The sequence below is a fragment of the Rhinolophus ferrumequinum genome, chromosome 17, assembly GCF_004115265.2.
Source record: "Rhinolophus ferrumequinum isolate MPI-CBG mRhiFer1 chromosome 17, mRhiFer1_v1.p, whole genome shotgun sequence".
NCBI classification, from domain to species: Eukaryota; Metazoa; Chordata; class Mammalia; order Chiroptera; family Rhinolophidae; genus Rhinolophus; species Rhinolophus ferrumequinum.
Window position 1 is genome coordinate 57,837,945 of NC_046300.1, and position 26,990 is coordinate 57,864,934.

Here is a 26,990-nt window from a genome sequence, read left to right on the forward strand (position 1 = left end):
AACGCCGTGTTCCTGGCACCAAGATCACCGGTTCGATTCCCACGTGGGCCAGTGAGCTGCGCCCTCTACAGCTAAGATAGTGAACAACAGCTGTCCCTGGAGCTGGGCTGCAGCGAGCAGCCATGGGTTGCTGTGCTGCCATGGGCTACCGTGTGCAGCCAGGAGTGGCTGGTGGCCAGCGTGAGCGGCAGGCAACCGGTGAGAGCTGCCCTGAGCTGCGGTGAGCTGCGGTGAGCGGCCAACGGTCGACTGTCAACCTAGCGATTCACTGCCTCAGCTGGGGGAGCGCAAGGCTCATAATATCAGCATGGACCAGGGAGCTGTGTCCTACACAACTAGACTGAGAAACTACGGCTTGAACCGGAGTGGGGTGGGGGGCAGGCGGAAGAAGAGGGAAAAAAGACAAAATACATAGTGAGCAAGATACCTCTCTCCCCGCTTCTTGTTCATGACAGTCAGAGATATCTACACTGCCTCAAAAAGCAGGATTCTTAAAGCAGAAATGAATTGAGATCATGTATTTAGACTTCCAAAATTGACTTTCAATGTGATACACAATAGAGAAAGTCACATGCTACCCCTTCACCACCACTGAACCAGGAAGGTTAAGGTCACACTGGCCATGGTGGATGGGATTTGTAATATGTGGGGTGTGACATGGAGAGTTGGGGTAGAGGTGAGTCCGGAGGAAGCATCAGGAAGACCTCTATAGAGAGGAGTAGGGTCAGCCTCAAGTCACTGAGGGATTTCATTACTGCACTGTGGGAAAGGAGGTGGGTCTTCTAGCTGTAGCCATTTTTTAATCATCCCATTGCTGACTGGCCATTTTTGGGCATTCTCTAGATGCCCACTCTCCATTTTTTGTTTCAAATTAATATAGCTACTCCAGCTATTCTTGGATTGGTGTTAACAGGGTATATCATTCTCTATCTCTTTACTTTGAACTTGTTTGAGTTTTTATATTTAAAGTAGGGTTTTTTTGCAGACAAGATACAGTTGGGCCTTTTTTAAAAATCCAGTCTAACTATTTTTGTCTTTGAATTGGTGCATTAGACCATTCGGATTAGCTGAATTAATATCTACCATGTTTGTAACTGTTTTCTTTTCATTGTATTTATCCTTTGTTTTCTCCCCCTACTCTCTTTGTTTTAATTGATCATTTTACATGATTCCACTAATCTTCTCTTAGCATATTAATTATATGTATTTTTAAATTTTTTTAGTTATTGTCTCAGAGTTGTCAAAACACATTTTTAACTAACCTAAATGTAGCTTCAAATAACTCTACATCATTTTATAGACAGTGTAGGTATCTTATTTCCAATTTCTCCCTCCTGTCATTAGGATATTGCATCATTCATTTCACTTATCAATATGCTATAATCTTCTAACACATTTAATTTATCTAATTAAATGTGATAAATTAAAAATATTATTTTACCTTTATTTATTTCTTCTCTCATGCTCCTGCTTTCTTTATGTAGATTTGAGTTTCTGACCTACATGATTTTCCATTCTTGCTGATGAACTTCCTTTAACATTTCTTGCAGTTCAGGTACGTTGGTAATGAATTTCTTCAGTTTTTGCTTATCTGGGAAATTATTTATTCCTCTTTTGCTTTTGAAGGATAGTTTCAATGGATATATACTTCTTTATTGACTCCTTTTTCTTTCAGCATCTTCAATATTTCATTCCACTTTCTTCCTGCTTGCATGGCTTCTATTGAGAAGTCTGCTGTATTTGTTATTCTTGTTCCTCTGTAGGCAAGGTGTTTTTTGCCCTGTGACTTCTGTCAAGATTTTTCCCTTTGTCTTTGGTTTTCTGAACCTTGAATATGATTTGCCCAGGGGTGTGCATATGTGTGTGTGTGTGTGTCTGTATATCCCAGGTGAGATAAGGCTCAGGAAAATTCTTTTTCCCTGAAGAGTAGGCCTTTGTTATGGAGAAGGCTCTGGGTTTATTTCACAATGATTCTTTTCTTCTCTCTCTTCCAAAGACACAAGGTGATTTTTCTTGGATCTTCACTGTGTGAACCTAATGGAGTTCTTGATGGTAAAACCAATGAAAGTGTATGGCCCCCTAAGATTGCAGTACCCAGAAGTTTCTCATTCTCATACTAGTCTGTACTCAGCCTCTAGCAATTCATCAAAATTACCATGTAAGTCTTTATACCAGTTTATGGCTCTAGCAGTTTCTGCTACAAGTAAGCAGAAGTTTCTGTGACTCCCTGGATTCAACTGTTTCTCCAGATTTTGAAATGCTTTTTTGCCCTGATATGTCCAAGAAAAGTAATTGATTTTCAATTTGTTCATGATAAGAGGTCCCACTTTTTCTATATCTTGAAATACCCCCAGAACCAGAGTGTCAGGGATCTTAAATCATCAGCAGCAATATGATGCAGCATGGAAAGTTTTAGTCCTGGAACTTAGATATGGATGAAATCCACTCATTACATGAATTACTATGAATCGGGTCCTCACTTGGAATTTCATCTTTCATCATTATAACAATCCCAGAGACATGACACATTATATCAATTTTCCACTGGGATCTAGTGTAATCTTTCTACTCTCTGGAATGCTAATTAGCCATTATGTAAAATGTTAACAGGTGTTACATTTTATTTAAAATGTACTACGGAAAAATAATTAGAGCAAATATGATTAAATAAACATCTCTCTATTAGAGAACTCCTCAGGGCATTTGATATGCTGTGCATTTTGAATTTAGAGGAGATATATAGATATTGTTTCCAAAAATTATTTGATCAGAGGATCTTTTATGTTTCCCATGGATCTCTTATATTTCTCTAGTAGAGCTTGGGTTTTGTGGAAGCACTTTGGGAATTGATGATATGATAGGAAACATATAGGCTTTAGAGCAAAATGAACATTGATTTGAATCACAACTCCACTGCTTATTCTTTAGGCAAATTGCTTCATCTCTATTAGCCTAGTGTTCCTCATCTGTACATTAAAGACATAATATTCTAGCTTATTGATCCATTTTTTAATATTATGGTAGATAATAGCATCTACTTCAGGAATCACATAGGGATTCAATTTTAAATAAGGATTCATGATAAAGACTTAAGAGTTATTAAAGTCGTCATTATTATCATCACACATCAGGCTCCAAAGCAGTGGTGAGCTCTTCCCCAGAATAGAACAAGCTTTTCTCTGAATTAATATAAAGGGTCAAACAAATGAAAGTTATTGCCCAGTCATGAGTGCTTGAATAGCACATTTGGTCTGACCTACTGTGTCAGCAGGATATATGTGCAGGAGTGTGTCTAAATGTAAGTTTCCACAGCCTACGTCAACCCTGAAATGTCATTCCACGTTTGGTAAAATTCACAAAGAACGTTGCATTTATGGCCCAGCCTTCCATATATGGCCCAGGATCCAGTTCTCTTCTAAGAAAAGCATACAGCCAGGGCCAGAAGCATTTAATCTGTATGAACAAGCATTTGGTAGTCCTTCATTTGAAATAAATTACTTGCATTAGTTGGCTAGTAAGTCATTGTAATTGCATGTTAGAGGCATCGCTAAACCCTATTGGACTGTGATGCTCTTTCCACCCTAAAATGTCAACATGGTGGGTGACATGCTATGGAGAGCATCAAGGACGCAATTGCAACATGGTGTCTGATTCTCTCATGGCTAGAACTGCTCAGTGCTGGATTCAATACTATAATCTTGAACACGGTGATTTGGAGGAATATGCATGATTAGGTGGCTTAATTGCATGTTGTAAAGGAAGCTGTGACCTTTCCAGTCCCATATTGGATGTGGGATTGTTCTATTGGTAGGAGGTCGAGACAAATGGTCGGGGGAAAGAGGAGCTTGACAACAGCACTGGCTTTTTGCATGTAGTTACTTGAGTATATTCAGTACTTTTAAAAGCCATGTGGACAGTGCCTCAAATATTAGTGACCATTTATTTGTTTAAAGAAAATATTGTGAAAGTTAAGTTGCCTTGAACAAGGACTCAGAGGCATTATAAGTAAATTGTAAGTATTGAAAGTATAGCATCAACATGTATAATTCTCTAATTTTCAGCCAATTTGGGAAAGTGATACAACATTAAAAAATAAAAACATGATATTCTTGTCTCCCATCAGTCCACTAGTTGAAAATGTTACACCTTAATAATGCCATAACCATTCCACATGGCATCAAAAATTAAGACAGTAATACAAATTTTGTCAAGTGTAAGATATTTTACAGTTTAAAAACTACTTTCAAGTCCATTAGGAGAGAAAACGATAGGAGAGAAGACAAAACAGATCTCCTTTCCACAATTTTATAGTTAACACAGAAAGGCAGAAATGTTGAATGACTTGTAGCAGTAAAGTTAGGATTTAAATCCAAGCCTCTTTGCACCAAGTTCATAAGTTTCCTCGCCCTCATGGTTTCTAGGACTGGGAGACACCTATTCTGAAAATAAGTGCATTCCTGGGGCATTGTAAAGCCCTAGGATGAGACCAGCATTTTGAAATACAAATTAATTCTACCAGAAAGCTGTATTGTTTCTCAACAGTGAGTGTGTAGCCAAGAACAAAATGAAATGGCTTGGCATCTTTTGTCAAATTACCTACGGATTCGCTGGGCCTGCCTGCACAGGGTGGAATAGACTAAAAGAGAAGCAATTACCCAGACAACCCAGCCACAATCATTTTCTCCTGAAGTGTCCTGATATTTGAAGCAAAAGGTATGTTTGGAACATGAATTGTAGTATAAAGGATCTGATTGTCTCTGTGGCTTTATATGTGAATATAGTTATACATAAAACTACCAGGCACTGATATTTTCTGCCCCAAACTATAAATTACCTCCAAAACAGCATCTTCTGGATCCTTGGCTGCTGCTCTGTAAATGATTGTGCCCAGGGCAGTGTCTTCTAGGATATAAATCTCAGTAACTGCCAGAAAACATAGAATAGATATTATAAGCCAAAAACCCCTCATCCACTCCTAGATTTTAGATAAAACTTAAGGCACTGTGCTTGCTCAGCACAGATGTTGTTATAGGGTGATTCCCACGAATCATAATAATCCATAATAATGATAATAATAGATACAAGTTATCAAGTATCTATCATGTGTCAGGTATAGAACAAAGAGACCTATAAATTTAAACAATAACAATGTTGAACATTTTCTGATTGTTAAGCACTTGACATCATTGGGGACATTATTATTTCCACTTTACTGAGGTTTAGAAAGATTGACTAACTGACTCAAGGTCACACAGGTAATACATTAATATTGTCTGACGATTTTATTAGTGTCTGTCTTTTCCTCAAGTTTGCACTCTTTCTATTCATTTTTAAAACAGCAGGGACCACAAACTTGCACATTTATTCGTCAAACCACTCTTCCAGGATCAGGAACACTGGGGCAGTAGGGGACTCCTCGTGCACTATTTTGCTGAGGGGGCAGCATTTGTGGATAGAAAAGGCATCCACAGGCCTGTTTGGACTATGGCCAAGACGCTGGCCTGGGCGTCCCATTAGCAAATGCTCCTGGAGTGTCCACAAGCAACCTGGTGCCAGGCTCACTGTTTTAGAAGTCAGAAGCATGGAATTTGACCTTGGATCTGCCCTTGAGGAGTTTATTATTTGCCTAGGGGAGGGGATGGAAGAAGAGTAACATTGATTCAGCTTCCACTTGCTTGCCCAGCACAATGGTTGACTCATTAACACACTGTCTCAGGTGAGCTTCCTCAAGAAGGTATTAATATCTCAGTTTAACCAATGAGGAAACTGAGGCTCGCACAGGATTAGCACCTCTCCCAGGTTAGTGGCCCCCTCAACGTCTAAACCTCAAATGTTTATGTTTTTAAGAGAAAACATGAATCAGCCACATGGAAGTATTAAATACTTAACTACATAGAAAGAGACAGATGACAAAAGAAGAGACAAGAGTTAGAGAAAGATTCACATGTGGTGAAAATCAGAGAGAGAGAGAAAGAGTGCGAAAAGGATATGATCCCTGCCCCCACAAAGTTTCAAACTTAATAATAACATAGATACACTTAATTAAATAATTACATGAATAAAGGAATCATTTTAGTACACAATAGTCAAACAGATAAAAGAAGTTTTGAAACACTGACAAGTTACTTCCGCTAAGTCTGTTTACTCATGTATACATCATAAATACAAGTAGCACCTACCTCCAGTGCTAGGAGTGTTCCGTACACTAATCCATCTGACGCGCTTGGGACAGTGCCTGCTACGTAGTTAGTGCCTGACAAGTGGCAGCCCTTCATCATTATTTTTGTTATCATTAGTCTCCTTATCCCTCATAGAGCCATGACACTATGAGAGCACATAGGACACGGGACACATAAGTCCACACGTATGTATCGACTGCATCCTTCTTTCCCCAAGAGAAGAGCTCTGTACCTTGGTCTCCCTGAGCAAGGGATCCACTGAAGGTGGGAGGTTCATTCACATCAGCAATCTGTATTAAAATGGTCTGTGACGCTGTCGCCCCTTGGTTGTCTTTGGCATAGATTATCAAGGAGTAGAGAGTCACCGTCTCAAAGTCCAGCTTGGGTACTCCCGTGATGAATAACTAAAGGAAATGAAGAAGTGCAGAATAATGGAGTGAATGACTAGCTTCATAAGGATAATTTAGATCTATAATTCCCAATATGAATCAGCATTGTTAAAAAAAAAAGAGAGATAAAAATCTTGTACTTAAAATGGGAAGTAAGATGACCTGATTTATTAAAAACCTCTATGAACAGAAAATTCATACGTTATATCTCTTTCCCCCTTCCCACATTTTCATGTTAGTCTTCCTGATAACAAAGTTTATTGAGTCTCTTTCCCAACTCTAATTTGTAAGGGATCATTCTAAGCACTTAACAAACGTGCCATTCTACTCTTTTTATTGCAAATGGGGACTATTATTGGATGCACTTTACAAATGCAGAAATTGAGGCTAAAGAGTTAAGGAGCTTGGCCAAGTTTTGGAGAGAAAGGCAGTGGTCCTGCCTCCATCTGACTTCACCGTCTTGTCCTTAATCATAAGCCTAAACTGCCGAGCACCTATAAATGGATGAAAAGAGAGTGTAAGAGGCCCTCCTGCCCCTCCCCTACTCGGTCACCCCACATGTGTTCTAGGCTTCCTGTGTGGTTTCATACTGATTTCTGAACTGCTCTGTTCAGGAATCATGTGAAGTTGAACATCCAGAGAAGTGGGTTCAAGTTCCACCTGTAGTATGAAATGGCGCTGAGACTTTGGCCATGACCCTTCAGGTCTCTAACTTGGATTTCCTTGTCCTCATTGAAAGTGTTGAATGTTCTGTCACTAATGTCCTTTCCATGTCTGGCATGATGCAGGTAGGTTAGGAAATGCTTGTTTTCTAAAGCTTTCTCATTGGTAAAGATTTTACTAAGTTGCAAAATCTACTGAAAAGGGTTTGCCAATGGTCTTTGGACGTTCTATGTCAAACCATGAACCCCTTCTTTATTATGATGGTGATGATACCAGTAGCTTACATGTATTGAGCACTTACTATGTATTAATTGCAAGTGTTTAGTAGGAATTACATCATTTAACCCTGGAAAAAAAAACAACAGTGTGATTGGTACTATTAGTATGCTTATTTTACAGATGAAGTAACAGAGGCTTAGAGAGATCACCAAGCAAGGAGCAGAGGCAGGATATGAATCCAGGCTTTGACACCAAAGTCCATGCTCAATCACACTGTGACACTGCGGATACAGCTGCCTTCCTAGTAACAGAATCACAGACTCTCGGAAGAAAGGGTCATCATGCCACATTACCAACCTTGTACTAACAAGAGCTAACATTTTTTGAGCACTGTCTATGTGTCAGGCATTGCTCTCAGTTCTTTACCTTATTTAAACATAAAAGAAAAAACTGTTAGGGAGATATTATTATTACTCCCATTTCACAGATGAGGCAATGGAAGCTTAGATTAGATAATGCAGCTGGGAAAGACATGCTGCAGGAAGAGGCCAAACCTGAACCGGACGCTGCCAGTCTGACCCATACCTCACTGATCACCACGATGGCAGTAACGCCTGGGTGTTGTCCTTCCGCTGCCATAAGAAGTCAGTAATACAGTCATACGTGACAGCTCTTGTCTACTGAACACTTAGCACAGACTGGACACTTCATCTCTTTGATTCATAGAGCAAATGCTATTATCATCGTTATGCTACCAATGAGGAAACTGAGGCTCAGAAGTTAGAAACCTGAGTAATACAGCTAATAAGTGACAGAGCTGAGATGTAAAGCCAGGTCTTCCTGGCTCTAAAATCTTTTTTGCTTTCCATCGCACCCTAATGTTTCTGATAAGTTAATTTAACACGATAGCCTGATTTGAAAGTATATGGGATTTTCAAGCGGTAATTAAGCACATTTTATTCTCAAGGACTTTCTTACCCAAGAAGCACAGCCCTGGGTTCAGGTCGGCCCTCCCGGCTGTGGTCCCTCTACCCAGGGAGCCCCATGGGGATAGCAACTGTGTCCTTCTTGCTCCCGAGCACCTTATACAATATCAGGCTTTTCAAAAAATACTTTTTGAATTTTTAAAAATGCAAATGCTAAAAAAATGCAAATGCTTCTTCTTTACACTTTACAGTGGAAGAAGACAGGAAGCTGGTGAAGCTCTCCTCTGGTTGGTTTCTCCCATGCAGGCACAGAAAGTGTATACACAGAGGGTAACTTGAATGCCTTTTCTCATCCTGCCTGCACGACCCATTTATCTTGCTCAATGACAGGTAGCAATTTGCAGATTACATAACTGGAGCATACCTTGACTCATTTCCATGAGATTTCAATTCATCTGTATAATCCGTTCACTTCAAGCTCTGCTATTGTTTCTCCAGGAGACTAGTTTGCTTTGGCTTTTTGTTTTTCTTGCTTTTTTTTTTTTTTTTTTGACTGCCTGCCCAGTCACCCTTCTTAAGTTCAGTCTTTTGCAAACTGAACAAGCCAGATCCTGCAAGGAATGAAGTTCAACAAAGGATAATGATATGCTAAACCTCAAATAGAACAGTCTATGTCCTTTCATAATGTAATGTTCTGGAGACAGATACTAACTCACTTAGTTTTGCCTTTATCTGTAAATTTATTTCCATGATATGAAACTGTTTCATAATTGAACTGTTTCTAAAGCTATCTACAGCTGGTCAATGATACAGTTACGATAACATGACTCTCTTATATTAGGTTGGTGCAAAAGTAATTACGGTTTAAAAGGTTAAAAATAATTGCAAAAACCACAATTACTTTCGCACCAAACTCATATTTTATAGTATTATCTGTAGTTTGACTACAATAGTGCTGCATATTGAAGTATAAATGTATTTATTATAGTAAGAGCCACTGTATGTTAATTACTCGTTATGAGCCAAGCACTAAGATGGCATTTTGAATACATAGGATCTTCTTACCAGGTCCTGAGTGAGGTATTATTATTATTATTAATCTCTCTGTGTAGGAAAGAAAACCAAAGTGCAAAAAAGTCAAGTAACTCACCCAAAATCACATTGTTACTAACTGGAGGAGCTATGGGTCAAACCTAAGTTTGTCAGACTCAAAAACCTGTGCTTAGAACAGCTATGATTTACTACCTCACAAAAAAACAAAAGTAAAACAAACAAACAAAATAATAAGCATAACTATTGAACACCCTTTGCTGCCATTTTACTGTTTAGATTTATTTTAAAAACCTAATTAATAAAATGCATGAGATAGTATTTTGTACCTAACTGAAGTTGGAAGCAAATTTAAAATCTAGCCATACCAAGGTTTGGCAAAAATATTCAATAGCCACGTAACAGATGTGTTTTGCCCCTCTACAGTCTGTTCTCCTCACAGTAGCTAAAGTAGCCCCTTTAAAATGTAAGCAAATTGTATCTGTTTTCTGCAGAGGTCCCCAATGGTTTCCTAGATGTGGGTGGTAGACTGAATGTTCCCAATTATATAGCCTTCCCTGTAATCATGTCCTTTGCCATATGACTTTGCAGTTCCTCCCACTTAAAGCAGTATGTATATCTCCAGCCTAAGGCATGGACATGTGACCAACCAACCCACAGATACATGAGCAAGAAACGAATGCTTATTGTTGTATGCCACTGAGTTTTGAGGTGGTTTATTATACAGCATTATTGCAGCTATGGGTAAATAAGATGTCACCTTACCCAGAAGGCTTTATAAAGCCTACCTCTGTGACCACGTCTCCTGCCATTTCCCCTCCGCTCAGCCACAGCAGCCTCTTGCCGTCTTTTTCAAAGATCTTAATGTGCGTTACAAAGTATTTTACATCATTTGAACCTCCTAGTAACCCGATGAAATTATGAAGGAGTATGATATCATTATTCCATTTTGCATATGGGAGAAGTGCAGACTCAAACGCTGCAAAAGGAGCTACAACTATTTGGTGATATTGAGACCAACAATCTGCCCACTAATCTTTGTGTCACTCCATGGGGTTTTCTCTATTTCCCTATTAAGATGTTTTAATAACATGTGAACAACTACAATGTAAATTATGGATTAAAAACATGAAGGTGGGGATGCACTATGTCTCCACTTGCAAATAGGTTCAGCCATTTAACTGACTGTGCAATAGCTTTTTGGGTCATCACTTTGGTGACCAGTGGCTCCCCTAGCACTGTCTGACAGTGTATCGCCTCACGCCCTTACAACTCGAAGCATTATCAAACTTTATCACTTCGCCAATCTGTTAGGCAAAGTGCTCTTTATTAAACTCAAAACTGTTTCTATTCTTTCCATATGTATTTACAACTTTCAGTGGTTTTTCAGTTTCTACAGGAGAAAGTCTAATGCACTTAGTAAATAAAGCACTCATTCACTCACTGAACTTCTACTGAGCACCTACTATGGGTCAGGTACTATGACAGGCACTGGACACATAAAGATCCATTAAGACGTGGCACTTGGCCTCAAGAAACCCACAGTCTAGTTGAGGAGACAAATATCTACACAGTGAATGGTAAAATAGTGTAATAAGAGGTGTGATAGAGCCCGTGATGGACATTTGTCGTCTGCCACCCAATCATTTCTCCTGTCCTTCTGGCAGCAGTCTCATTTTTTATTTGAGTCCAAATTTTTATTTCCTCTTCCATCTTTTTCTCCACTGGTCTTAGTGAGGCTGTGCTGCCAACCAGGATGAGACGCAGTGATGCAACTTTACGTCAGTCATCATACCTCCTTCCACTGGTCTAAGTGATTGGTTTATAGTGAGCACATGACCCAAGCCAAGCCAATCAGATTGAATCTCAGGACTTTTGAGTGGACGGCTGGGAAGTGAACCTGGCCTGGGAGTTGCTGGCAGCCGTCTTGCAGCCACGTGGAGAGCGCCTACCTGAGAATGTTACTACGTAGAGAAAACCAGAGAGGAACACAGTCCGTATCACATTATTTGAATCATGAATCCAGTTGCACCTAAAGTTTTGTCAGATCGACTTTCTTGAAGATTTCAGATTTTAAACAAGTTCCTTTTTGGCTTATGTCAGTTTGGGTTGGTTACCTGTTATTTTCAAATGGAAAAATGCTGAGTCACAGAGGAAAAGCAGCTAACCCTGGCTGTGGATTGCAGGATGGCTAACTGGAGAAGAGAAAGCCCCAGCTGAATTAAACTTGGAGAAGCAAAGAAGGTCAGATAATGCAAGCCACGGAGACGGTGTGCTGGGGAAACTGCTTGCTGGAAGGTAAAGTTTGAGATGCACAGACACCTTTGAGACGTGCTTCCACCCGCCTTTCCTTAACTCACCCCTGGCTAATTCCTCGTTCATACTCTTCCAGTCGTACCAATACTTGGTCTTTATGGATGCCATATTTTTACTCTTCTGGGCTTTTGCAGATGTTTCCTCTGATGTCATGACGTTTCATTGGGTCCTCTTGAAAAATTGTTAGCTCCTGACCAATTAGGTAGCTAACCTAACTGGTTAGCTACCAAGCTTTCTGTTTGGATTGTTCCTGAGTTACGACCGCTCCTTGGGCCAACCTCTATCTGGCCCAGATCACAATTATAATATAGTTTACACTGATAGAGTTCTGACTTAATGCCAGCCACTGTTCTAAGTAGTTTATGTATTTAATACGGCCTGGGAGGCAGCTGTTGGTCTTATCTCCATTTTATAGATGACAAAAATTGGAATAGAGACATTATTTGCCCAAAGAAATACATGCAAAGCCAGGCTCTGAAGCCAGGCCGGTTGGCTCCAGAGTCCCTGTTCTTTGCCACTGTCACATACTGCCTCTCATGACGTACCATAATTGGTCATTTAGGTGTCTTTCCACCCTACCACTTTCCGAATCTCTTAAAGCTGGGAGTCAATTCAGATACCCCTACTTAAGACCCTTTGCTGGAAATCACGCATTGCTCTTAAGGACTTTATTACTCAAGGCACAGCACGCAGCATGCACTTCAAGTTTATGTTGGTTCTCCTTGCTCCCAGGTCCCATGGCAGTAAGCAGAGGGGCCCGGGCGAATGCTATGCATACAGTGGGTTTGCACTGTATTTGAGGAACCCAGAGCTTAGGAAATCCAAATCTTCTAAAATGAGCAGAAAGCCTGCCTGAACTTTACCCCAGAGGGATTGAGTGTTAAACAAAACTTCCTAACGTGGCTCACAGGCCCTGCAGGCTCTGTCTCCCACCTTCTTTACAGTCTAATCTCTCACTACACTTCCCCTTAAGCTCCCGCCACTTTGGCCTCTTCTTGGTCCCAGCTCCTCACTATCCTCCTTCTTGCCACAGGACCTTTGCACATGCTGTTCCCACTACCTGGCATCCTCTTCTTGCTCTCTTCATCTTCTTAATTCATGTTCATTCTAAAGGTTGCTTTTCATAGCTGTTCCTCAGGAAGCCTGACAAGTCAAATGTGCCTTTTTGGTGCACTCCCAGACCTGTGGGCCTGTCTTTCATGGCACTTAGTACACTTATGAGTTTATACTTGTGTGAGTATTCACTTGATTAATGTATCTCCCTAGGAACCAGTAAACACCATGAAGGTAAGGACGCGTTCCACCATGACAGCCCCCGTGCCTTGCCCTGTGTGTAAGGAGGTCCTCAATAGATATCTGAAAAATAAATGCATCTTGCTATTATCCTCAAGGACATTAGAGTGTCTGGCACTTAATGGGGTCCCAATGAGTGGTTGTTAAATAATATACAGTAGAAGGAAAGAAGGGAAGGGCTGTTAGTTTCATTTTAGAACCATTGTGGTACCAAGTGATGGTACTGTTTGCCTATACACTTACTTCCCACTGATGTGTAGATCGACGAGACAGCACAAATGGATGGACTACAGGATTCGCATTAATGATAATAGGATCTCCAATCAGAGAAGCGGGAGGTGAGACAGGCATAGTGATTATGGCGACCCGGGTGTGTTCAGAGGCATTTTCCAGAAGAGGACTGGCATTTTCGATGACAAAATTTGGAAAAGCTAGAACATCTTAGAGGAAACACAAAATTTTACTTTTTAATAAAGATTTTTGCAATGCTTCCCATCCTCTTTCATATTTGAAAACCACAAAGGAAAAGCACGATAAATACTTACAGTTCCTTTTTTATTAAAAGTCATAAAAATCAGTTGAGCAGGCTTAGGTAGGATGGTCAAGAACTGTTCAGGATCTGAGCACTTCCCCTACTTGCAGCTAACAAGTCAGCCTGCCCAGTTTCGTGGATGCTGGCAGAACGCACAAGCCTCCTTGGTCAAAGACTGTGAGGGTTAATTTTATGTGTCAACCTGACTGGACCACAAGGTGCCCAGACATTTGGCCAAACCTTATTGTGGATGTGTCTGCGAGCATGTATCTGAATGAGATTGACATTTGAATCAGGGTCGTTGAATTTGGACAGAAGGCTATGGACTGAATTTTGTCTCCCCCAAATTCACATATTGAAACTTCAACCTCCAAAGATCCTAGAAATAGGATCTTTAGAAGGAAATTAAGGTTAGATGAGGATATGGGGGTGGGACCAATATCTGATAGGACTGTGGCCTTACAAGAGGCAGATGTCTCTCTCTCTCCCTCTCCCCCTCCGCCCTCCTCTCTCTCTCTCTCTCTCTCTCTCTCTCTCTCTCTCTCTCTCTCTCTCTCCCTCTCTCTCTCTCTTTCTCTCTCTCCCCTTTCTCTCCCTCCCCCCCACCTCTCTTTCTCTCCCTCTCTCTGGGTCTTTCTCTCTCTTTCTCTCCCTCTCTCTGGGTCTCTCTCCCTCTCTCTCTCTCTCCCCCCCACATGAGGACACAGTGAAGAAGCCAGGAAGAGAGCCTTCGCCAGAGCCTGACCATGCTGACACCTTGATCTCAGATTTGCAGCCTCCAGAACTGTGAGAAAATCAATGTCTGTTGTTCAAGCCAGCCAGTCTATGGTACTTGGTTATGGCAGCCTGAGCTGACTAATACAGAGACAAAGGACTTTATTATTCTTGGCACAACAGCAGCATGGGCTTCATGTTCACATAGGTTCCTTCATGTTCCCTTGTTCCTCAGGCCCCATGGGGACAACACAGAGGGAACCTGGTGGATGCTTTGCCTGCACTGGTCTTGTGTCACCTTTGAGAATTCCTGAGCTTAGGGAACCCTAATCACTTACAATGAGCCATGAGCCTGCCTGATCTTTGCCCTGGAGGGAGAAAACAGCTTTATTTTAGTACACAGTAAACAAACCATTCTCTGTCCCACCGGAAGATGCTATCCCTGACATTATTTAAACATCTTTCAAAAGAGAGTCCAGAACACAGACAGCCAATACCTCTGCTCACCGATGTACAGGAAGGCAAGAGACCCGTGGAGAACTGTCTCCCAGGCAGGAGAACTGTCTTCCAGGCAGGGCTGCTCTTTTTTCTCTCTCTCTCTTTTTTTTTTTCCCCCAAAAAAAACACTTGTTCAGAAATGTGTAGCCACTGCTCAGTGTCTAGCCCCCCTTCCATCCATCCTCACCTCTCCATGCAGAAGGCGACTCCCTGAGAGCATGTACAGCTCTGCCTGGTGGCAGCTGCGCCTGCACACAGGGTAAGCTAGAGTGCCGGAGCGCACGTCCGTGCAAGCAGCCCTCAGCCAGTGAGCAGCAGTGACCTGGTGGATAAACATCTCACCCTTCTCGCATCCTTTGGTGTGGGGAACTTGGGACTCAGAGTGTGTGTGTGTGTGTGTGTGTGTGTGTGTGCGCGCGTGTGTGTGCGTGTGTGCGTGTGCGCGCGCGCGCCTACATTGGATCCCTGAGGCCCCCGGAGGGTGCAGCGCACGCGCTTGATAACACACCCCTTCTTGCCTGCCTCCCACTCATTATCTCATGTTCTTATCCCCCGTTGGTGTTTCCCGGGGTCATCTCCCAAATAAGTTCCTTGTACTTGAACCCTTCCTGGGGTCTAGTTCCAGGAGCATTCAAACTAAGATGATATGATCTAACCATTTTTTGCGATGTACAACAGAAAAGTTTGGAAAGGTCTCTGGTCCTGCTGGATCTGACCCCTGCTCATTCCTCTGGCCTCATCTTTCTATTCCCCCTTCTTCACACTCTCCGTTCCAATTATCCTGACCTTCTTTCCGCGTCTCTAGCTCATGTCTGGACAATTACACAAATTTTTTCTAAAATACTTTTTGCATCCCCAAATTCTACCCATCCTTCAGTTGCCTGTTAGATATCACTTCTTTCAGAAAGCCTGACCTGACATTCCCGGGTTGGATTAGATACTCCTTCTCAGTGTTTCCATGTCACCCGTTATGACATTTGACATTGTATTATATAATTGACTTTTATTGTGTGACTCCCCAGGGAACCACAAACTCTAACTGCAAGGAATGTGTTTATTTTGAACACTAAATAACAGCACCTGATACATATTTGTTGAATGAATAATAAATAATATACATGACCATGTATAAACACTCTTACACATGAAATTTTTCATTAAATCTTGCAACAACTCTGGGGTGAGGGGTACTATTATTATCACTTCCATGTTGCACAGAAGAAAACTAAGGTACAGAAAGACCAAATGGCCTTAAATCACACAGCTAACAAATGATAGAGTCAGGATTTGAACCCCAAACATGCTGAATCCAAGTCGCATATTCTTAAATGATAGAGATGAATTCATGATTCAGAGTGAAGTTCTTCGGGATAAAAACTGGGAAAAGCAAGTCCTCAGAATTTCAAATTTTGAGAATGCTCTTACCAAACTGTTAGAAATAGTTCTGGAGAGGAAAGAGAGGGGTCACATCAGAAATGGCCTTGACTTAGATCTTAGTTCTGCCTCTTACTGGCCACATGGCCACTTGGGCAAGCAATCCATCTTCTTCTCTGAAGCTAGAAGTCAACTGGTGCTTGATAAGAAACCTCTTTTGTTGAACTAGGTTGAAAAGCACATCACTGCATTTAAGAGATAAGAAATTCAGATGATTGGCCATTGATTTGTCATTCACTCTCATGGGAGATGCAGGATTTCTTTTTACATCAATTCATTCTAAGTTTTAGTAGACAAAATTCATGAAATGTGGGTAAGAATGGTTTCCTAAGTGACATTATTCCATACAACTTCTGTCTAGCCCTGCAGTGTCAGGAAATTACCCAATACTCAAAATCATAATGCATTCGGAGATAAAAGTCATTATATACCCTCCTGAGCTGGCCTCCTCTGACTCTGTTTTTCACTGTCTTTCTTTCCCTCTCTTTTTTTTGTTCTCTGCTCCCTCTGGAATTTTAGCTGAGCCTTTATGGTGAAGATTTTAGCTATGGTAGACTAAAACTAGACTCCCAAAAAATCCTTGTAAAAAGCAAAGATTAAGACAGTGCCCTCAAGTCATGTCCTGTTGCCTCTGCATTCTCAAGTGAAAACTCTGTTCCAATTTAGCTGGCCAAGCAATTATTGAGTGCTTAGGTAAGCCTGGTATTGTTGTACAATCGTTTTTTTGCAATGTACAAAACACAGAATGTTGCCATGGTCATTCACAGTAAGAGGTGCCAAAAAAAATGTGTACACTTTTTAAGAGATGTTATCTATGGATTATTTTTCGAAGTTGAATTGAATTACGGCAGCAATGATGTTCACTCAAAAGATGGCGTTAGTCAATTGAATGCCAGTGTCACCATGCGACAGGCAGGACAGTCAAAGAAAATGGCGAGAGAATGGTTGTCGTTCGTACTTCCACTGAGGTGGGAGAGCTAACCTCGATGAGAATTTGCCAGGACAATGGGTAGGGTGAAGAGGGGCGGTTGAGATTCCCCAACGTTCTCCTGACTTAACACCCCTTGACTTCTACCTATGGGGGACTAAAGATGTGATGCACCATAGAAAACAGGCTACACTGGCGGTAATTTGGGAGGAAATTGAAACGGCATGTGCAGTGATACAAGTGGACACTTCAGTCAATGTTGCTCAAGCAGTAGTTTGTCGTAATCAGAAGTGACTGGACGCTGATGGAAACCACTTTGAGCACCTTTTGTAATTGCAGACGTCAAATGTGACTTGTAGTCTCTTTTGTTATTGGTATATATTGAGTATTACAATTTTTTCTTTCTTAAAATGTGTGTGCATTTTTTTGGCACCCTCTGTATTTATGCTCTTATACGATGATGAATAAGGGCCTCACATGTTTTTCTTCTCTCACCTCCAGACATTCCCAGCCTAATAGGAGGTGTGATGTATCCAGGAAGAAGAATGAAGCAGACACTGTCAGTGCCCCTCCCATATCCCTTCGGCTTTTACCACTTCGGTGCACAGACCCAACTAACATCTATCACCACGTAACACCTCTTTGCCTGATGGTGTCCTCTCGCACTGAAGTGCTGGAGAATCAAGGCTTCTTTCTCCCCACCCCCATCCAAAGATCTTTCTTAACTCTGAGTTTTTTCATGAATCTGTTTCTAAAGATGGTTTCTGACCTCTCTCCAGTTATAAGTATTTTCATCATCCTGTTTTCTGAATCAACAGATTCTCTTCTACTTCCAAATGTGTGCTTTAGGTCACAATACAGCCTTTCTGTTTAGAAAATGATCTGAAAATTTCTTAATGATTAAATTTGTAAATGGAAATTTTTAATTTCTGTTCATTGATTTCCCTCTGGAACAGCACTTCAAAGTCTTAGGAATTTTTCTCCATAGCTGAAATTTGCATTCTATTAGGGGCACGTGTGTATATTGAGGTGGGAGTTTGTGGTTATTTAGCAAAGTATGATGTTTTGTGGTTGTGATAAAATAATGACCCCACTCCAAAGATATTCACTTCCTAATCCCTAGGACCTCTAAATATGTTATGTTACATAGAGAAAGGGACCTTGCAAATGTGATTAAGTTAGGGATCTTGAGATGGGGAGATTGTCCTAAATTCTCTGGATGGACCCAATGTAATCATAGGTGTCCTTAAAAGCGGAAGAGGGAGGCAGAAGAAGATGTAAACAATGGTCAGAAAAAAGCAAATGTTCTGGCTTTTAACATGGAGGAAGGGAATGACTAGCCAAAGAATGTGGGTGGCCTCCAGATGCAGGAAAAGGCAAGGAAATGGGCTGATAGGCCAACACTTTAATTTTAGCCCAAGGAGACCTATGTCAGACTTCCAACTGTAGGACTGAAGGTCACACATTTATGTTGTCTTCAGTCACCACCAAGTTTGTGGTAATTTGTAACAGCAGCAAAAGAAAACTAATACAAGTGTTACTTAGATTTGTAAGAAAATATCAATAAGCATCTTTTACATGACTGAGCTACCAATAGTGGAGGTGACAATCAGGTAATATCACTCTTTCAGGTAATATCAGTTTTAATAAAACTGAAATAAGGTAATATCATTCTTTCTCAAAATCCTTTAGCAGCTTTTCACCTCACACAGAGTGAAAGTCAAGTTCATATGCTGGACTCCAGGCTCCACATGATCAAGTCCCCCTTTATCTATCTGGCCTCATATTCTACCACTCTTTCCCTCACTTCCTCTGCTCCAGCCACACAAGCCTTTCTATTCCTTCAACATATCAAGCAGGTCTCGCCTCAGGACCCTTGCCCTTACTATTTTCCCAAAATGCCCAAATCCATCTTCCCTGGATATCGACATTTCTGATTGATACACTTCCTTTAGGACTCTGATATAATATCATACTACGCATTGCTGCCACAATTCAATTCAACTTTGAAAAGTAATACATAGATAACATCTCTTAAAATGTGTACTTTTTTTGGCAACACCAGTATTTTTATGTGCTGAGAAATTTGGGAATACTTAGTTTTTCACTAATGGTGTATTCTGAAAAACAGCTAAATACCTGAACATATAATAATCTCTAGGAAAGAACAATAGTTTCAGAGTATATCAACCCATCCACCAAACTGTTATTTAAATAAGTAGAGTTGACATTTTATTATGCATTTTCTGTCAGAATAGTTCCATAATAAACTCACCTCCTTTCTGAAATTAAATCAAGTCAAAATAAAAAGCTTCAAAATTATTGTAGACCTATAGAATAGTGGAGATTGGGAAGCTACACCTTTGTACCCAAGGACAAGAAAATATTTGAAAAACATGAGTTGAACTCCTTTAATGGAGATAGGAAAATAATGTCTAGTAACTATGTACAGGGCATCAGGGAGTAGTAGGGACTGTGGTGAAACTGAAAGCTTGTTCCAACCTAACAGGGGAAGCCACTATTTGCCCATATGGAACTGTAGGCTGAGTTGCTGGATCTTCTTATTTTTTGTGAGGATCCTAAAATGGAAATGTTTTGTGAAATAGTCTTATATTCAAAACATCTTGTACACCAGATGCATCTGAGAGTCTTTAGTTTGTAACACCAGGTTTAAGATAAGTATTCAGGGGAGATCCAAGATAGTGGAGTAGATAAACACTGTGCCTGCTTCCTTCTGTGAGCACATTAAAATTACAAGTAAATTATAGAAAAATAAACCTGGAGAACCATCTGAAGTCTAGCTGATCAGAAGTTTTATAACTAAGGATATAAAGAAGCCATGTCGAGACTGGTAGGAGGGGCAGAGATGCAAAATGGGCTAGCCCCACACTTGTGGTGGTTGAGAACTGAGAGGGACATCTCAGCCATGAAGAGTCCCCCGGGAAGCACAAGACCAAGCTCCCCAGTTCAGAGTACTGGTGCTGGAAAGAGGAGTCTCCACAGCATCTGACTACGAAAAACAATGGGGATTCTGACCATCCAGATGGGACGAAAAAGCTGCAGGAAACCCAGAGGTCCTTTTAAAGGGCCCTCACACAAACTCACTCACAGGCACTCACCTTGGGCTCTGGCGGAGAGACAGTAACTTGGGGGTTTTGAAGGCATATGGGGGACCAACTGAAGTGTGTAGCTTCAAGGTGAAGGCTGGAGGACAGCCACCATTTTCTTTGTGTGGGGTCCTGCTCCCAGGCAGCCAGCAGGCAGTCACCATCTTTCTTGTGCTGAGCCCGCCCCCTCATGGACAAATCTGAATGTGATTGGTCGGTGAACTCCACTGCTTTGCCATGCTGACTCACTGAGACCCCTCCTCATCTAATTCACCCAACATCAGAGGCACTTTCTCAGCCAGCAGCCAACCCCACCCATGTTGTACTCTTTCATGAAAAACTATCAGAGTCTGCAGGACCCAGGTGGACAGCAGCTGGCCTCAGTGTGCTCTGAGACTTTTGCTGGGTAGCTAGCACCAAACCAGAGTCTACATTAACCTGTTGACCACAACTCTTCCCACCCTAATGATTCCCTGAGACCCTGCCTCACCCAACTTGTGTACGGCACAAGACTTTACCAGTGACTGAAACTTAGGGGAGCTGGCAGGTGGCAGCAGGCCTCGCTGTGGCCTGGCTTTTTGCAGAGCTACCCCAGACCCAGTACTGGTGACAGGTATCCTCAGTTCATAGCATGGCCTCTCCCATGAACCTTCAGTGTTAGCACAGGCAGCAAACAACCACAGATCAATTTGTAGCACCTACCAGGTAGCCCCCAACCAGTCACAAGTAGTGGGTTACCTGGGTCTGCACTGAAGCCCCTCCCAAGAGGTCCCAGAACCAACATACTTGGAGGTTGGCATCAGACTACAGCAGAGCACCACCCAATTAGCCCCACAAGCAGCAGATCTAAAAGGGAGTCTCAAGAGGCTCCAGAGCCAACTGTGGTGAATCCCACTCACTGGGGTAAGCCCCCTCCCACACACACACAGCAGGCTGTAAGCTGTGGATATGATCAAACCCCACAGCCAATTAGACTGAGGGTTAATCCTACCCAATGACATTCCAATAACAATAAAGTCTCAACTATAACAGGAGGGCACACACAACCCACACAAGGGACACTCCTGGAGTACCTGAAGCAGGTGACCAGGGAGGCTGTGCCAGGTTCCCACAGGACACCTACTACATAAAGCCACCAGCCAAGACTGGGCGACATAGCAGATCTACCTAATACATAGAAACAAACAGGGAGGTAGCAAAAATGAGGAAACAAAGAAATACATCCCAAATGAAAGAAGAGGAGAAAACTCCAGAAAAAGAACTAAACAAAATGGAAGCAACCTACCAGAGATTAAGTTCAAGACAATGGTTATAAGGATGCTCAAGGAAGTTAGTGACAACTTCAACAAGGATAGAAAATGTAAAAAAGGACATAGAAACCACACACACACACACACACACACACACACACACAAAAGACAGTCTAAAGTGAGGAATACAATAACTGAAATGAAGAATGCACTAGAAGGAATCACTAGCAGACTAGACGAAGCAGAGAATCAATTCAGTGATTTGGAAGACAAGGCAGCAGAAAACACCCAATCAGAACAGCAAAAAAAGAAAAGAATCCAAAAAAAAAATGAGGATAGTTTATGAGACCTCTTAGACAACATCAAGCATACCAATATTCGCATCATATTGGTACCAGAAGGAGAAGAGAGAAAGCAAGGGGCTGAGAACCTATTTGAAGGAATAATGACTGAAAACTTTCCTAACTTGGTGAAGGAAACAGACATACAAGTCCAGGAAGCACAAAGTCCCAAACAAGATGAACCCAAACAGGCCCACTCCAAGTCTCATTATAACTAGAATGGCAAAGATTAAAGAAAAAGACAGAATCCTAAAAGCAGCAAGAGAAAGGCAACTATAATAATAAATTATAAGGGAGCTCCCATAAGACCATCAGCTGATTTCCCAACAGAAACTTTGTAGGCCAGAAAGGATTGGCACAAAATACTCAATGTGATGAAAAGCAAGGACCTACAACAAAGACTACCCAGCAAAGCTATTGTTTAGAATTGAAGGGCAGATAAAGAGCTTCCCAGACAAGAAAAAGCTAGAGTTCATCATCACCAAACCAATATTACAAGGAATGTTAGAGGGACTTCTTTAAAATGGAAAAGAAAAATCAAAATTATGAATAATAAAATGGCAATAGCTACATATCTATCAACAATTGCTTTCAATGTAAATGGATTAAATGCTCCAATCAAAAGACATAAGAGGGCTGAATGGACAAGAGAACAAAACCCCTACAAATGCTGCCTATAAGGGAATCACTTCAGATTGAAAGACACACACATGGAAAGTAAAGAGATGGAAAAAGATATTTCATGAAAATGAAAGAAAGAAAGAAAAAAAAAAATCTGGGGTAGCAGTACTTATACCAGAAAAAAATACACTTTTAAAGAAAGACTATAACAAGAGACAATGAAGGACCCTGTAATCCCACGTCAGGGTATTTATCTGAAGAAACCCAAATGCTACTTCAAGGGGACGTGTGGATCCATATGTTCATTGCAGCATTGTTTACAATGGCCAAGATGTGAAGGCAGCCCCAGCATCTGTCGACGGAAGAATGGATAAAGAGTAGGTGTACATATATACAATGGAATATTGCTCAGCCATGGAAGGAAATGGGTTATTGCCATCTGTGGTGGGATGGATGGACCTGGAGGGTATTGTGTTGAGTGGAGTATGTCAGACAGAGAATGACAGATGCAATGTGATTTCACTTATAAGTGGAATCTAAACAACAAAATAAACAAAACAGAAACATACTCATAGATACAGAGAATATGTTGATGGTTGCCAAATGGAAGTGGGGTTGGGAGTGAGTGCAAAGGTGAAGAGATTAAGTACAATTTGGTTGTTACAAAGTAGTCGGGGGATGTAGGGTATAGCATAAGGGATATAGTCAATAATATTGTAATAAGTAGGTATGGTGTCAGATAAGTTGAGGTATGGTGTCTAGATTTGTTGAGGTAATAGTTGGGTGGGGGTTGTGGGGCAGGGTAAAAAATGTGAATGATTAAGAAGCACAAACTTGTTGTTACAAAATAGTCATGAGAATATAAAGTAAAGCACAGGGAATAGAGTCAATATGATGGTAAAACTATGTATAGTGCCAGGTGGGTACTAGACTAGTCAGAGGGATCACTTACTAAATTATACAAATGTCTAACCACTATGCTGTACACCTGAAATTAATATGAAATAATACTGAATGTGAACTGTAATAGAAAATTTTAAAAGGTGGGAAAGGTGAAAGGGAGTAAGAGGTCTAAATTTGCAGGTATAAAACAAATAAATCATGGGGATGTGATTGAGGTACAGCATAAGGAATATATAGCCAATAATATTGTGATGGTGTGGTATGGTGCCAAATGGTTGCTGGACTTATCATGATGATCCCTTCTTTAGGTATATAAATATTGAATAACTATGGTGTACACCTGAAAGTAATATAATATTGTATGTTAACTATATTTTAATAAAAATCTTTTTAAAAAGATAAAAATCTTCACCCAAACGCACAAAAAAAGAAAAAAATAGAATGAACTAAATTGAAATAAAAGCTTCCTTAGGTTTCATTATATCCTTCCTTTACTAAATGTTTCACCCACTTAGTTGATGTGATCAATTCATCTGTTATTTAAGTTTCAAGGAGACAGATGCACATACAAAACTGGAGCAATGGATTCAAGTACAGTATGTCATATCTTAAGAAAAATCCTGTGTACAGAATTTCTAGACTACAGAATAACCCTATCCAATATGTAATTTTAAACTTTCTACTAACCAAATTTTAAAAAGGTTTTTTTTAAAAAGTGACATTCTATTTAACCCAATGCATTCAAACTACTATCATTTCAACATGTAATCAACATTTTTAAATGTTAGTAAGATAGTTTCCAATGTTTTATTCACATGAAGTCTTCCAAATCCAGTATGTATTTTACACTTACGAGATATCTCAATTCAGACTAGCCACGTGGGTAAGAACCGTAGTGGGTAGTGGTGGCCATATCGGGCAGCACATTCATAGAAGTTTAGTACTGTTTCTGCAAATATTATCCCTTACTTTTTTGGAAATCTCAAATCTAATTATGCCTAACTACAAATTTGGAAGGTAGAGAACTTTTTCAGTTTTAAGATACCCATCATTTATTCTTAGCATATTAAACATATTTTACATGACTTTTTTTGTTGGCAATCATGACAGTTTGGCTTTTCCCAGTTCTAGAAGTGACTGATTCTAAAGCAAATGGTTAAATTCATCAATTCAGTTATTTTATGAAATCAATCCATGCAGTAAGGAAAAAAAATCATTTAACCCAGTGTCTTGGTATTATGCATTCAACATTTGGGTAATTCATTTTTAAATTCTTGGGTTTGATTTTTTAGTTTAATGTAATACATGTTCATTTTTAAAAATCACACAATATAAAAAAGTTCAGAGTTTTAGGACATCCTGTCTCTACTCCACAGCACACAACATGGATTACCTTTTAACGCACATCAAACACACAGATCGGCCTCCTTCTTTTAATGTCTCCAATGTCCATAGTATGTCTGCAGGACAATTTATTTAATCCTGTATTGACGGACATGCATGTTGCCTCTAGTTTTTGCTATTGCCAATAAACCTACATATATCCTTATGTTGTTATAAGAGTATTTCCATAGAATAGGTTCCCAGAGGTGGAACACTGGCTCTGAGACTGCAGATTTCAAATGCTGGTAGATATTGTTAAATTGCCCTCCAAAGAACTTGCACCAGTTTACCATCATATCAACTGCATCTGAGAGTACATTTTGACTGACATATAGACTTTCCAGTGGAGAACAACCCAGTGCATGGCAACTTCTAAGACCAACAGTGAGAAGTTACTAAAGAAAGTAAAAGCAAACCAAGTGATTATTTCAAAGCTACATGATATGAGTCCAAAGTTAAAGATACCAACCTGGGACAGCAACCAACACAAAAAGCAAGTGAAAAAAAGGCTTCATTTTCTTGAAATCCTCTGGCCTCTTCAGAGACACTTCACTCCAGCCCTTGCCTTCACTGACTTCTAGGGAGTGGTACCCTCTTGGTTTTCTCCAGGGAAATATTCTGTCTCTAGGTGCCCTGCATACACTTCCTCATGACACAATTCTTGCTAAGTGATCTGTAAAGTGACACCTTCTTCTCTCAAAAGGACAAAAGCTCCAAGAAAGAGATTTGCATGAGCAAGGAGAAAAGTCCCTAACTCACATCCTTCTACATGCAAAGGCTTCCCAAATCCTGGTAAATCTGGGGTGGCCAGAGGTCGTGGGGACCCTTCAGGAAATGGTCGGCTCTCTAGAGTCGTTCATTTTCAAAAGGCTTCCATTTGTAAATGATTGCATGTCACCCAGGCACATTGTACCGCCCTCTTCCATGAGTTTATCACTCCCAGACTTGGAATAAGACCCAGAATCTCTGCTTACCAAGTTTGCAGAAGGCTTACATGTTGCTAGGAGAGGTTAACGTGCAACCAGATAGAGAGAAGACTCAAAACCGATTTAATAATTGGCCAAAAGCCAGTAGAATGCAAGTTAATATATTTAAGTTAAAACTTGGGGCAGGGGGTGAATAGGCTTTGGGAGTCCTGATGGGAAAGACCAAATGCTGAATATATGTACAAAGATCTTTGGGGTCAGCACATTTGTGATTCACAGGCTAAATATAACTTGCAGACCACATTTTTAAATGCACAAGACTTCTTAAAAATGTGAAGTGCAATAAGATTTGATTGGTCCAACACTCGACAGTTTACCGTCACCCCCACCCCTTCTTCTTACATCCCACAGCTTCTCACATTTACCTGCCTGGCTCCTGCAGGCATTCATGTTTGCAATCTCTGACTTAGAGGTTTCAACCAATTGCTATCTCAATAGGAGTCTACTGTTGTTATGGTTACCTTAATAGGCTTATGCAATCTCAGAAGTGTTCAGTAGAAGGATAATGTTGAGAACAAGGGAGATTATGATTTGACCAGACTTTGCCCTGCTCTGGCTTTTTGGCTTTTCAGAGGGACATTGACAAATGTCCAGGGAATGATTGTATGGGTATAACTTCAAGTCATATCCCACGAAGGATGGTTGAAAAGAAAAGAAGAACTGGGGACTCTTGAATTGGTGTTTTTTTCTCTAGCTCCATACCTCTGCTTAGTTAAACCACTACAATCTCACACTTGAAAGACAGCAAGGATGTCATTTCCCAGTCTAGTATCTCCCTCTCTCTACTCACATCCCTCATACCCAGTTCATTTCAGTATTATACCTCTTAAATATTTCCCGAATGTGCACACTTTTGTCTCACTCAACTCCTAACCACCATCATTTGTAGCCTGGACCAATTGCCTACCTAATGACTTTTCAACAGTCATACTTTTTCCCTCCGATGCATTTTCCAAGCTGCACACAGCAATCTTTTTAAAACACAAGCACAATGTGGTCACCTATATTCCCACCACATGCTGTCTAACATGACCTATTTCCCACTCACCTCAGAACCTTTGCTCTGGTAGTTTTCTGTCTTGTGAATACTCTTTCTCCAAGATCTTACCATAGTTTGCCTCCTTTTCAACCTGAAATGTCTCGCCTCAATTGTCACCACTTTAAGAGGTCGTTCTTGATCACTCTGGCAGAAGCACCACTACCACTTGCTTTCTACCATGTTTTTCTAGTTTTCTCATAGCATTCTTTATCCGTGCCT

The 26,990-nt window shown here is 40.7% G+C and overlaps 1 protein-coding gene across 2 annotated transcripts in view; it reads right to left on the reverse strand.

The window, feature by feature from the left end:
* LOC117036615 (cadherin-related family member 3-like) overlaps window positions 1–25,471 on the reverse strand; it is an 82,784-nt gene extending 57,313 nt beyond the window's left edge. Inside the window, exons 1-4 of one of the 2 annotated variants that reach the window (XM_033131633.1) lie at window positions 25,216–25,471; window positions 13,279–13,475; window positions 6,412–6,583; window positions 4,835–4,923 (exon numbers count right to left, since the gene is read on the reverse strand). In XM_033131633.1, the coding sequence (XP_032987524.1) occupies window positions 4,835–4,923; window positions 6,412–6,583; window positions 13,279–13,475; window positions 25,216–25,261 (504 nt within the window). In that variant the 5' untranslated portion in view covers window positions 25,262–25,471. The remainder of the gene's footprint in view (window positions 1–4,834; window positions 4,924–6,411; window positions 6,584–13,278; window positions 13,476–25,215) is intronic. The other variant, XM_033131631.1, reaches the window with a different exon arrangement.
* Window positions 25,472–26,990: the final 1,519 nt, after the last annotated feature.